A 13,856-nucleotide genomic window follows, 5' to 3' on the forward strand; every position below is an offset into this window, starting at 1 on the left:
CATTAATTTTTTTGAGTCACCCTGCATATGCAAATCCAAAAATATGAATGGAATGATAAATCACAAGTACAGACTCATCATATTTTGTACATTTTAGATACGATTTACTCGGCAAACTTTTGAGCTGACGTCATCAGTTTTTTGTAGAAGATAACCAAACATATTTTGACTAAAAATTTATTATGCTCTTTATAACCTTAAAACATCTGCAAGATTTCAAAGCATTCGGTTTTGTAGTTCCTGATTAAGTCAATAAAATAAATTTACGCATTCATTAATTTTTTTGAGTCACCCTGTGTATGCAAATCGAAAAAATTTGAATAGAATGATAAATCACAAGAAGAGACTCACCATATTTTGTACATTTTAGATAGGATTTATTCAGCAAAATTTTGTGGTGACGTCATAAATTTTTTAGGGGGGACGACCAAATACGTTTTGATCAAAAATTTACCATGCTTATGATAATTTTAAAATATCTTCAAGATTTCGAAGCATTCGGTTTTGTAGTTCCTGAGTAAATCAGTAAAATAAATTTACGCTTTCATTTATTTTCTTGAATCACCCTGTATATGCAAATCCAAAAAATATGAATGGAGTGATAGATCACAAGTACAGACTGATCATATTTTGTACATTTTAGATATGATTTATTCGGCAAATTTTCGAGCTGACGTCATCAAGTTTTTGGAGGGGATAAGCAAATATATTTTGACTAAACATTTATTATGCTCTTTATAACCTTAAAACATGTGCAAGATGTCAGAGCATTCCGTTTTGTAGTTCCTGAGTAAATCAGTAAAATAAATTTACGCTTTCATTTATTTTCTTGAATCACCCTGTATATGCAAATCCAAAAAATATGAATGGAGTGATAGATCACAAGTACAGACTGATCATATTTTGTACATTTTAGATATGATTTATTCGGCAAACTTTCGAGCTGACGTCATCAAGTTTTTGGAGGGGATAAGCAAATATATTTTGACTAAACATTTATTATGCTCTTTATGACCTTAAAACATCTGCAAGATTTCAGAGCATTCAGTTTTGTAGTTCCTGATTAAATCAATAAAATATATTTACGCATTCATTAATTTTTTTGAGTCACCCTGTATATGCAAATCCAAAAAATATGAATGGAGTGATAGATCACAAGTACAGACTCATCATATTTTGTACATTTTAGATATGATTTATTCCACAAACTTTTGAGCTGACGTCATCAAGTTTTTGGAGGGGATAAGCAAATATTTTTTGACTAAAGATTTATGATGCTCTTTATAGCCTTAAAACATCTGCAACATTTCAAAGCATTCTGGTTAGCAGATTAAAAATTAAATTTCAAAATATTGTTTTATAATTTTGATTTTTTTTCCAAAAATCTGGACGTTTCGGGTGAAAAGTCGATTCAGAGTTGTAAACTACATGTGTAGGACTATGTTATTTTATACAATTGAAAACCCATTTACTATGTACAATTTTGAAGTGACGTCATCGCATTAGTGGTGGGGATGATTAGACAAATTTTGGTTAGCGTTTTACCATCTACATGATATTCTTAATATAAGTACAAAATTTCACAACAATCGGTCGAGTACTTTCGGAGATTATCTGTCTAATAAAAATCCGGGACAACAGACGGACAGATGGACAGACGGACAGACGGACGGACAGACGGACGGACAGACGGACAGACAGACGGAAATGTGAGACCTATTTCTTCGTCTTCTAGGGGTCATGAAAGATCGAGAAAACGTAAAAGTAGAGAGTCGGCCGACGGACTCGATTACAATACTTCCTTTGCTTACGCTCGGGAAGTAAAAATCATCACATTTGAGACAGGGTGGGTGGGCGGGGCACCATTTTGCCTTTTTTTCTTAACATGTGTCGTGATTTTGCACAACAAGAAATTTAAAATTGTAAATTTGTATAGGGAAATATCGATTTTGCAATTACGCTCCGCCCCTCGGTCTGACAACGAATGAAATATTTCATCACGATTGAGATTGAGGCTGATGGGTGGAGCTTCCCTTTTGGTTTTCTTTTTTAATTAATACCTACACTTAGTTTTCTTTGTAGAACTAAGTACTTAAGAACATATTTCACATGGTAATTTCTCGTAAAAAATAAGGATTTTACAATTAAGCTCCGCCCGTCGGCGTACGACGAATAAAAAAAATCATCAGAATTGAGATAGGGCGGGTGGGCGGGGTTTATATTTTGCCTTTTTTTTTAAATATGCATGGCCATACATTTTTGCAAGGAAATATGGATTTTGCAATTAGGCTCCGCCCCTAGGTCTGACAACGAATGAAAACTTCATTACTGTTTAGATCAGACCAGGTATGGGTGGGGCTTATTCTTTGGCTTTAATTTTTTTCTTAATATACATAGTATTCTTTGAACACGATACTCAAAAACATGTTTTTAATTGTCCTTGAGAAATAATTATTTTGCAGTTAAGCTCCGCCCTCTTGACTCACGACGAATAAAAAAATCATCACGATTGAGACAGGGTGGGTGGGCGGGGCTACATTTTGCCTCTTTTTCTTAATATGTGTAGACTTATTTCGACAAAAAGAAACTTAAAACATGTCGGGTTTTAAAATTTTGTTCACATGTCAAACTATGGCGGGATGTTTGGGTTATCACAATATATTTAAATTAAATACCATTTTTACCTCTCTACTTAGTAAGTGACATATCGAGGTGTACTTTAACCTTATTCAGTTAGTTACAATTAATATCTTAAATAGAGTTAACAAATTTGCTTGCATATTTATTACTAAAAATTAAATATTTTATAAAACGATTTTGTAAGTGCCGCCCCCTTTCGGTGCAACTGCCAAAACTAAAGCGCGAAATGTGTGTGTTTTATCTTTTTATCTTATAAAACTATTTCACTCTCGCTTGGTTTTTCCACAAATTTGTTATCAACATTGATAAAATATTCAATAATGAAATAGTCTGATTTCCTCAAACTTTCAGCAGACATTTATTTATAGAAATTTATAGAAATTAAAAATGTATTCAATTGAGTCTTTCGCATCCAGTGCGATGAATGATGTAAGTAGTTAAATATAACTAAAATTCTATTTATTTATTGTTTTTTCGTAGTACAAAATTTTATGTAAAAACTGGCTTTACGAACGTAGGTTATTTTTACTAGTGCTGCAAATAGTTATAATTGGAATTTATACTGTTGGTTTAAAAATCAAAAATACAACAAAAACAAGTAAAAAGAAGACAAAAAGCGTCACAGATTCGCCTATCTGTAAGCCAGTAGACAATATTTTCTGGTTGAACAAAGTACGGAATTTTCGAATAAATGCTTTATTTATTGTTTATACTATATAATTCCACAGATTATTGAAAATATTTGGACTAGCGACCGAAGAAATATAGAATCGTGGATAACCACTAATTTGGCACCGCATATTCCAAGTTCAGTTCAATTAGTTGATTTTCAGGTAGGAAATAAGGTATATAATAATAATAAAAAAACACTTACATCATTTAAAAAGAAAAGCCTTTTAGCATAGAAAATATAAATGTCACAGCCGTACAAAAAATTTCGATGGTGGATTTAACAATTCGGTGAGTGTAATTCTGGCTGCTACAAACTGCGTACGATTATTGTGTGTGTTCTAGGTTTAGTGGAAACGGTTACTGCCAACTTGAAACTTGGTTCATTTCTACTACAATTAAAAATATAGAGCTTTATGGAAACTTAAGAATTATCTTTCCTTCAACGATTAAACAAAAAATTTTCTGGATACATTTTTTAGAATTACCGACGCTTGATTTTCACGTAACAGGAATCTCCGTCATTGCAAAGTAAGAACATCAGATTATATTAATTAAACTTCGTATTTTTTTGTGTTTCAGAAGTTTTATAAAAAATGAAATTCTGGACACAATTAAGCAGAATTTTCTCTCACCATACGAAATCATCTTAAACTAAACTAGAGAAAATAAAACCAACTCAAATCTGACATCATCTTTTATTGCATTAAACACTACCGGTTTAAACTACCAATAATACAACTAAATCGTTAAACTATATATCAGAATCCAAGGATCAACTTTCCAACACAACTAAAAAATACCTCAAGAAAAAGCGTATTTTCTCAGGACTAGCACTACTAGTTGAACAGCAAAACACAAACAAAAATTGGGTCAAACTTAAAAATTACAAACACGATGTCACTTCTGCACGCTGAAATAATCGCTTTATTTAAAAAAGGACTACATCTTAGTTCCAGATTCCGTCCATACAACATTACCTACAACTATAGCACCCTGTGCTCGAATAAATATGTAAAATTGAAACGATATTACAGTATCACTAAGGAAAATTCAGCTAAATCCAGTCAACACTTATCAAACAAATCCGTTTACAAAGTGCTCGAATGCTGTGGTTGGTTGAGATTTAAAGTAATCACAGCTTAATTTAAGGCATAAATAAATGTTCTGCTGATGGCAATGGTGCTAAGCCGTCTGTGACGTTTGGCAGCTGGGTCAGGTCGGGTAGATTCTGGATGTGAGATTTCAGTTCGTTTCGCACGTTGTACACCTTAATTAGTTTATCTTGATACTCCTAAAACGAGGGTTTGTTAAATAAGCGCGATTTTGGGGGTGTTTTTACCTCTAAGTTTTGTTCAGCTTGAGCTAGGAGTTCTTGTTGCACCTGAAGGAAATCCCTGATCATGGAGGAAACTTTTTTGCGGTGTTCCATCTCCGACGCTAATCTACTGTTGTACTCGTTCAATAAAGTCACAGCTTCGTTTACTTGTTGGCTCAATTTCTCCGCTTGCTCTTTGTCTGAAAAAATGTGAATTTTGTTTAAAAATTTTTTGTATAGGGAGTTATCCGACCGACTACGCCACTTTTAAATATCAGTAAGACGTAGCATTTTCCTTATATTATTCGTGGGTAAAAATTTAACACGGATTCATAAACTACAAATGCAGGAGTATCTTATTTTATAAAATTATATCGACAATGATAGACAATGGCAACGCGGACCTACTTTTCGCTATTCTAGAGGTTATGAAACGTCGAGAAAACATTCACCGGACTATTATTAGGAAGCGTTTCCTTCGGGAAATAAAAAGTGAAAAAAAAGTCGACATTCTAGACGATTTCAGTTTTAATTAGTTTATTCTACATCACAGAAAATTTTTGAGACGAACTAAAGCCCATGTAATTAAAATGTCGATGATTATATATTGAATAGGAGGGTATTTTTTTTAACGAAATGAGTTGGTTTTAGCTTCAAACAAGAAAATTCAAACGGAATATGAGGGAAAAATGAAGTGTTTTTCGCAAAATGTGACAAGTTTTATATACACTAAGAAAAATAAGAAACGAAGTTTTAATCTACATAAATTAACAAGTGTGGGTCAAAAGACTGTTTCCACATTCCTGGATTGGCAGTACTGATTTGGTTCCATACCCTTGTGACACTCTATACACTGATTGAAAATGTAACTTGATAATTATTTTTCCAGTAATTAGGACAACGAAATTAGTATTTATTTTGACACAAACCTGAAACACTGAGAAAGAAATAAAGACAAAGATGTTACAGTTTTTAAAAGGGGAATAAAATTAATTAACACAACATCAGAAAAAATTAAAACAAATCACAATTATAACCTCAACTGCATGCCAAAAAGTAGTGAACTAATGGTAATATTTTATTAAAATACATAATACAAATGTTTATAAATGGTACATTTTTGTAAGTTATAAATTGGCAAAACTGAACCAGTCCACGAAATAAATTAGAATTTAAACGTGCCAAAACAGCAACAAAACTGACTATTTTGCCAATTTACATAAAAAAATTAAAGCCAAGCCATGATATCACACCAAAAAAGTTATTTTATCCTGGAAGGCCGTCTTTAGCTTCTCACTGTACCTAACGCGAAATGTCTGTACATCACACACAACTCTGTCCATTAAAATTCACGACAAACTCACTAAAAAACTTAAAATGCACATAAAATAAAGAACTGTAGAATTGACAATCAATAAAACCAGTGACTCATCCATGACGTCCACAAAGATACTACAAACAACATATCAATTTTTTTGTTAAAATTGTGTAACACATCCTGATAACACTACAGACACAATGAATTTATTATGAGGTGCTTTCTTAAACCAGCTTTATCTCAATCAAAAAACAAATATACAAAAACACTCACAGGATTAATTGGAACCTCGTTCCACCCAACTTACCTTGTATATTCGCTATTGTTGAAATTTCGGTAACGGAAGTTGGCAATTGTGCAATCCTCTGACGAACCCCCTCATCAGCAGAAGCGATATTGTTTTCTAAGTCTTGGATAGCTTTAATCAGTTCTTCGGGCTCCGGTGGGTCCCCCGCGGGCGTGTGGGGGCTCAAGTGCACATGCGTTTCCACCATCCCGTCCACCTATCAAGCAAATCTTACAACTAGTTAACACCAGAGTCACCCCTATACCTCAACAGTGACTTCATTCTCCGACTTTTTCTTTTCTTTGGAAGAAACCTTATCACTTGATTTTTGTTTTTTAGTTGGAGGCCCTTCTTTCCCTACAAAGTATCCTATTACATAACGCCACACTGACTAAGTACCCCACGTACGTAACGCGTTTCTGTAGTCTGCGATCTGAGATTCAGTATAAATTCCCCTTTCGCTCCAAATCGACAACAGCCTCTCCAAGCTGTTTATCGTCTTCTCCTCCGCTTCCGACATGTGCTCGAACGCCTTCTTCAAATGCACGCCGAACTCCTGTCCATATTCGGGGCCCTTTTTCCTACTATTCTGTATTACATCGTTTGCGAGATACATGAAGGTGAGTTTCTTGCTGTCTTTCGCTACAAGGGGGCGATTGTTAGTGCGTGGGGGGCGTGCGTGGGCAGGTCTTACCTTTTAGCAGCTCCTTGCTCCATAGTTTCACCACTGTGGTGTAATGTTTTCTGTGATGTATTAACCAAAAAGATAAAGTTTGAATGCTTTGCGAGGAATTGTTTAAATCGGATAATTTTTTAGCGAATGCTGTTTCGGTAAAACCTGCCATTTATCACTTTAATACGTATTACGCTTAACAAACTAATGTAACTGGTGTAAATATAACCACAAAATGTTAATCACAACAAGACATTTCGTTTCGTCGGTGGCTAATGGAACGGTGCGGCGATTACGTGGCTGCGGCTATGGTTACGTCAGTCGGGATAGGGATTTTTGGGCGAGAATGGGGAGATTGGTGCCGCTGCGGTCATATTTTTGATGAATATAATAATTAATAGTAACTACTTATTAAATTAAAGTAGTTTAAAAAAGTCGCGAAATCTGTCTGTTAAAATAAAATAAATTATAACGAAGAATCATAATTTTTAGTGTAATGTTGGTTGCAGATTTAAAAATTTTAGGTTTTTAAACTCGTATTGGTTTAGGTCACTTTAGCTTTATTAATTATTATATACAGTACGTTCCAAAAAGGATCTATACACAGGAAGATTGTCGTCATTTGCAGAACAATGTCAATGAAGTACATGCTTGGTCTGAGGTAAATAAACTCCCTTTGAACTATTCTAAATGCAAAATAATGTAATATTCCACATTCCAGAAAAAAATATCCCACATTGTTTGCGTACAGCTGTAGGTTTCTTCCACTTAATAGAACTTCAACAATAAAAGATCTTGGTATAACTTTTGATAACCACCTTAATTTTAACGATCATGCAAGCAGTATCATAAATGTGTCAATGAAGTGTTTGGGATTTATAATCAGGAACACCAGTACCTTTAAAAATCCATCAGTATTAACAACTCTGTATTACTCTTATGTTAGGTCTAGATTGGAATATTGCAGTGCAGTATGGTTTTTTGTTACAAGATTAGGTCGGAAAACATTCAGAGAAGATTTCTTAAATTTTTATATTTCACAATATTTGATGTTTATCCCGGCAGGGGTTTTAGTCATAGTGTACCTATTAAATATTAGAAAATCTGAATGTCGATTCCTTAGAATTTAGGCGGATACATTATTGTCTAAAATTCTTGTACTCTATATTTCGGAACAAAATTGATTGCAGTCACTTATCAGTTTTCAGTTTTTAATTTCGTCAATTTTTCTGTTTGTAATTTTTCGTGTGGGTTTTTAATTTTCTTTATTTTTTCAATTTTCGTCTTTCAATTTCCCGTTTCTTTAATTTTTCATTTGCAGTTTTTCCAGTTTTCATTTTAATTATGTAACACTCCTAATAATTATACTTTTTAAAGTTGTTCACTTTTTCAGTTTTTCGTTTTTGGAATTTTTCAATTTTTCGGTGTTTCAATGTCACAGTTTTTGGACTTAATTTTTCGATTTTACAATTTTTGGATTTTCTTCTTTCCCATTCTACGATTCATTAATTTTTTTTAGACTTTTAAGTTTCTCGGTTTTTAGTTTTTCATTGTTTCAATTTTTCATTTTTTCGAATTTTTAACTTTTCGAATAAACAAAATCGAAAAATTTTAAACTAGAAAAATTGTAAAACTGAAAAAGTACAAAATAAAAGCTTCGAAAAATAAAAAAAATGGAAATCAAGAACTTAAAAAATCAAAGATTGAAAATGTAAAAAATTGAATAATCAAAAAATTATAAAATCCAAAGAAACATTGAAAGAATAAAGGTAATGGAAAAATGAAAAATTGTGATATAAAATCAAAAAAATGAAAATTACAAAATCGGGAAAATGAAAATATCGAAAATCCAAAAAATAAAGAAATTGAAAAATTCCCAAAATTGCGATGTTGAAAAATTGAGATATCCAAAAATTTAAAAATCGAGAAATCGAAAAATTTTTAAAATTGAAAAATTGAGATATGAGAAATCGAAAATTCCAAAACTGGAAAAATTGAAACACATTAAAAAATAAAAATCGGGAAATCGAAACATAAAGATTATAAAAGTGAAAAATGGAAAATTTAAAAATCGAAAATTTAGAATATATACTAGAAAAATCGAAAATTTTGAAAATGGAAAAACCAAGAAATCGAAATCGAAGACCTGAGATTTCAAAAGATTGAGAAATCGAAATATTTACTTAAAAAAAGATAAACGGAAAAATCGAAAAACTAAAAAAATCGATAAAACTAGATGAGACAGAAAATTCCAAAAATCGAAAAATTGAAATACAGATTAAAAAATTTAAAAAATCGAAGTTAAAAAATCGTAAAAACAAATTCCATTTTTTCATTTTTTTCCAATTTTTTAATTTTTCGAATTTTCTACTTTCCGAATAAACAAAATGGAAAAGCTATAAAATAGAAAAATTGTAAAATTGAAAACTCAAAATGAAAAAACGCAAATGTATAAAATGAAAGCTTCGAGAAATCTAAAAACTTGAGAAATTGAAGAAACGGAAAATTCAAAAATCGGAAGATTAAAAATTGAGAAACTTAAAGATCGAAAAATTGCGGTCGAAAATACGAAAATTATTGTAAAATCTAAATATGTATTGAAATTTGGAAAATCGAGGAATTGAAAATGTGAAAAATTGAATAAACGAAAAATTGTGATATAAAATCCAGAAAATGAAAATTAAAAAATCAGGAAAATGATATGAAAAAATTGAAGAACTTGAAACAACATCATTACGCCGAATATATTCATTGCGCTACACACAACCTCAATTTAGTCCTTAATGATTCTGTTAAGAATGTACCAGGAATTTCCGCATTTTATGATTTAATAAATAAAAACTTTAAAAAAGTTATGTTCATCGAGATTTGATTCTCTAATTGCCATTAGATATAATCTCTCAACAGTTATGAGCTGAATTTATTTTAACATCAAAAAAGAAAAGTGAAATAGATGAAGCTGTAGCTCTTCATAAAAAAATGGATTCATTTGAATTTGTTGCTCTATTAGTATTTCAATGCAAAATTTTAGAAAATGTTAATTTGGTCTCAAAAACTTTACAGAGTTCAAATATTACTTTAGATGAGGCTTGTAAATGGATGGAACATCTAAAAGACAAATTTCAAACTATACGTGACAATTTTGAACAAATAATGGAGGAATCAAGGAAATGTGCTGATACCTGGAAAATTAACAATTCTTTTTCAAATAGACGTATAAAAAAAGTAAAACTGTTTCATGACGAATTATGTGAAGATACCGTTTTCAAAGATCCCACTGAAAAATTTAAAACAACCGTTTTCTATCTTGCTCTTGATATTTTAAACCTTCAAATTAAAGATAGGTTTGAAAGCATGAAAAACGTCAGAAACTATTTTTCTTTTCTGGAACCACAGGAAATGTTGAATAGTACAGACGAAGAATTGGTGGAGGCAGCATCAAAGTTGGCAAATAAATACGAAGAAGATATTTCTAGTGCAATCTGTGGGCAAATCGTTACTTTTAAAAACAAAATCTTTAACGGTCTTGCCGCAAAATGCCGACAAACCTTAACGTTTTATTTACACAACGAAAATACAAATATACTTGTTAAATCTTTCGTGTTTGCATGGCTTCTCATTTCAATTCTATATCTCACCTGTCTGCCTCTCTCTGCCAGCCAGCCAGGCCACAGGGCGCAGCCTTACCCGCTGGGCGGCCGTCCTGCTGTCCGCTCTGATCTGTGCGTCCTCTGCGTCTGCCTCGATCCGATCTGCCTGTGCGTCCTGTGCGTCTGTGTCTGCCTCGATCACTCGATCTGCCTCTGTGTCTCCCTCGATCTGCCTGTTTTTCTGCTTCGGTGTCTGTCACTGTGTCTGTCGCGATCTGCCTGTGTGCTTGCCACTGGCTTCCTGTGTGTCTGCCTCTGCCCCTCTCTTCTGCCTGAGTGTCTACGTAGTTTTGCCTTTGTCTGCTCTGTTTCTGCCTCTGCCGGTCGCTCTCGGCCTGTGTGTGCCTTATCCTGCTCAGTCTGCCTCAGTCTGACTCAGTCTGTCTGTCTACCTGTCTGTCTGCCTCTCTCTCTCTGTGTGTGTCTGTCTCTGTATGTCTGTCTGTCTAACACTGATTTTGTCAAGGTCGTTCTACCACCACAAATGTACTTTTGTATCAAAATTTTTTAATTGATACTTTGGAAAAGAGGGGACTTGACAAAAAGCCTTTGATTGGGTTAACCACAAATTCTTGGTACACAAACTAAGAGCTATATCAAATAGGTACCAGGTTGTTAGAATTGGAAGCTCTTCAAACATCTTCAAACATCATATCTGTGAAATCAGGTGTTTCTCAAGGAACCCATTGTGGGCCTTTATTATTTAATCTCTTTATTAACGACCTTTAGCTTTCGGCATATTTTTCAAAGATACTCTTTATTTCGGCAGATATCGTCAGTTTTGAATTGTGCCCTTCTTCAAAGTGATTTGAATCGAATATATAATTGATGCGATGAACGATATGGAAGTTAATGCAGAGAAATACTTTAAAATATCTTTTTACCGAACAAATGCTTACTGATTTCTGTTATCAAATTAATAAAGCTTCGATAAAGACAGTGTTTCAGATAAAAAAATATTTGACTACAAAATGGAATAGGAATACGGGTTTAACTATGGTGAAAGGACATTTTTGTCTAAAATTACAGGACACTGAATTTACACATTTTTTGTATTACTCTATTCTTAAAATACCATTAGTCTCATTATGTAAGGTTAGAATGTTAAACTTAAAAAAAATGTATCTATCTATGCATGCAAAGCGAATATTTTTTTAATTGTAACAATTATCCATAAAAGTAGTACAGTTACATCATGCACCATACTCACATGTTGTCATACAAAAATTAATACCACATTTATTCGTTAGAATTTTTTTAAATATCGAAAGACTTGTGTACAATAAGGAATCACTATAAAATGTTTTATGAGTCAATACTTTCTCGAAACAAATAACACAAAAATTGTATTTCTTCCGAGCTAGAGAAATTTATTAGGTAATACAACAATTATAAAAATAATAATTAATCAAATAAATCAACAAAAAATTAATTATCATAATCGGCTTATATGTTTCAATAATTTGAATTTGAATGAATTGAACTAAATTGTAACACTCTTACTTCGGAATTTATAAAACACAGACGCTTAAATTAGCACACTTACAATTTCTTACTTAAGTCATGTTAAGGTATGTGAATTGTTGGTGACAGATTGAGGAAAGAAGTGATTATGGTTACGACCGGTTTTAAAATGGCAGCACTTATCGGTCCTATCTGTAAAATTGGTATTTACTAATTAGTAAATAATCATTTAGAAAATAAGTTTTGTGACTTTTATTGTGTCTAGTCGGTATTCGGGGCCACTGAAAAAACACAATAATTTAATCGAATAATTAAATTATGGTCGAACGAAACATATTTGCCGATAAATTTATTAAACAAAGGTCTTTGAAATGTCAATTTAATTGTTTTTATTGTGACTAATAACAATAGTTTGGTTGTGACCGATCTCCTGCTGTGACCACTGAATTTTATATTAAAATAAATTAAATTAAATTAAGCTTGACTAGTTGCAATAGTGGGTAGTGGCAGGAACAGGTAAGGAAGTATGGTGACACAAAAAACACAAAGACAAGATTATAGGAGTGTATGTATATTTTTAATACAAAGTCAGGTAGTAAAAATAATAAGCTAATTCAAAGGAATCAACGAGGAACGTAATGTTATAGCGAAGTAATTAAATACCAACAACTAGTCAAGTGTGGATGGTTGCACTTTCACGATTTTTAAATTACAACGACTGGAGTAATTGATAATCAAATATAGTGTGTTATTGGCTTGAATATCGAGTGCAGGAAAAGTGGAAAAGCCAGAGGCGTGTAGAGAATGAATACTATGCAATTTATGAAGATTATATAATGTGTGAAAAGACGGATGAATATTTATTTCAATAATAAATAATATATATAATATTATAAAGCGTCAAAAACAAGAACATGAAGAATGTTGGGACCTTTAAATTTTATAAAATATTTTATAAAAGCAAAATCTACAGGTGTAAAAGTGTAACCACATTCTCGTATCTACCTTTCTCCAATTATAATTTCAAAAACAATGAATATTATAATGAGGAATTTATTTATCTGTTAATTAACCAAAATTTTTCGTGACTTATTTTTGTATATGTAATAATTAATATTAACGTGCAGGTGTCACTTAATACAATTTCCTACTTTTCTAAATACAGAGAAAATGCGAATTTAGAAATCCCTTCGATTTAGTGGTTGAGTTGTAAAATTTAAATTCGAGTAGCCACAGAATTAAGGAAAAGTAAGATTCAAAATCCAATAATATTTTTGTATAATTTGAATTCACACTAGCGACAACATATAACGTATTCTATTTGGTCTCTTCTTAGGGTTTACGACTATATTTTATTTTTTAAATTCCGATTCAACGTTGCCAAGTTATTCTAATTTTCTTCGAATATTTTGAGAATGCAGAAATTAGAGCATTTTGCAACGCGTCGTATCAGAATTTTAAAAATAAATGAATAATTAAAAAATTCAAAAGTTGAAAAACTCAAAAATTTTACAGTGACCACTTGACAATTTTCAAATTGAAAAGCTAAAAATCGAGTAACTGAAGATTTAAAAAGTCCAGAAGTGAAAAAATCGATTAATCTAGAAATCCAAAAACCGAAAATTTGGAAACGCTAAAATTGAAAAAATGAAAAATCGAAAAATTAAGGAATCGAAAATTTAAACATCTAGAAATAAAACTCAAAAATTTTATAAATTGAAAAATTGAAATATCAAAAAACTGAGGAATCGAAAACTCAAAAATTTATCGAAAAATTGAAACATGAAAAGATTTAAAAAAGTAGAAAAATCGAGACCTCAAAATAGCTCAAAAAATCT

General features: G+C 31.9%; 2 protein-coding genes across 2 annotated transcripts; one reads left to right on the top strand and one right to left on the bottom strand.

The window, feature by feature from the left end:
- Positions 1-2,912: 2,912 nt before the first annotated feature.
- On the top strand, positions 2,913-3,998 carry LOC135127705 (uncharacterized). The gene is made up of 6 exons (XM_064054266.1): positions 2,913-3,069; positions 3,121-3,312; positions 3,369-3,485; positions 3,533-3,600; positions 3,655-3,840; positions 3,892-3,998. The coding sequence occupies exons 1-6, from the start codon at positions 3,028-3,030 to the stop codon at positions 3,965-3,967; spliced, it is 681 nt and encodes a 226-aa protein (XP_063910336.1). The 5' UTR covers positions 2,913-3,027; the 3' UTR covers positions 3,968-3,998.
- A 211-nt stretch (positions 3,999-4,209) lies between these two features.
- LOC135127704 (regulation of nuclear pre-mRNA domain-containing protein 1B) lies at positions 4,210-7,200 on the bottom strand. The gene is made up of 6 exons (XM_064054264.1): positions 6,926-7,200; positions 6,640-6,873; positions 6,497-6,588; positions 6,253-6,448; positions 4,652-4,827; positions 4,210-4,603 (listed from the first exon to the last, which is right to left on the bottom strand). The coding sequence occupies exons 1-6, from the start codon at positions 7,074-7,076 to the stop codon at positions 4,457-4,459; spliced, it is 996 nt and encodes a 331-aa protein (XP_063910334.1). The 5' UTR covers positions 7,077-7,200; the 3' UTR covers positions 4,210-4,456.
- Positions 7,201-13,856: the final 6,656 nt, after the last annotated feature.

This window comes from Zophobas morio, unplaced genomic scaffold (genome assembly GCF_036711695.1).
Source record: "Zophobas morio isolate AGI-343-1 ecotype UQ-CSIRO unplaced genomic scaffold, CSIRO_AGI_Zmor_V1 ptg000012l, whole genome shotgun sequence".
NCBI classification, from domain to species: domain Eukaryota; kingdom Metazoa; phylum Arthropoda; class Insecta; order Coleoptera; family Tenebrionidae; genus Zophobas; species Zophobas morio.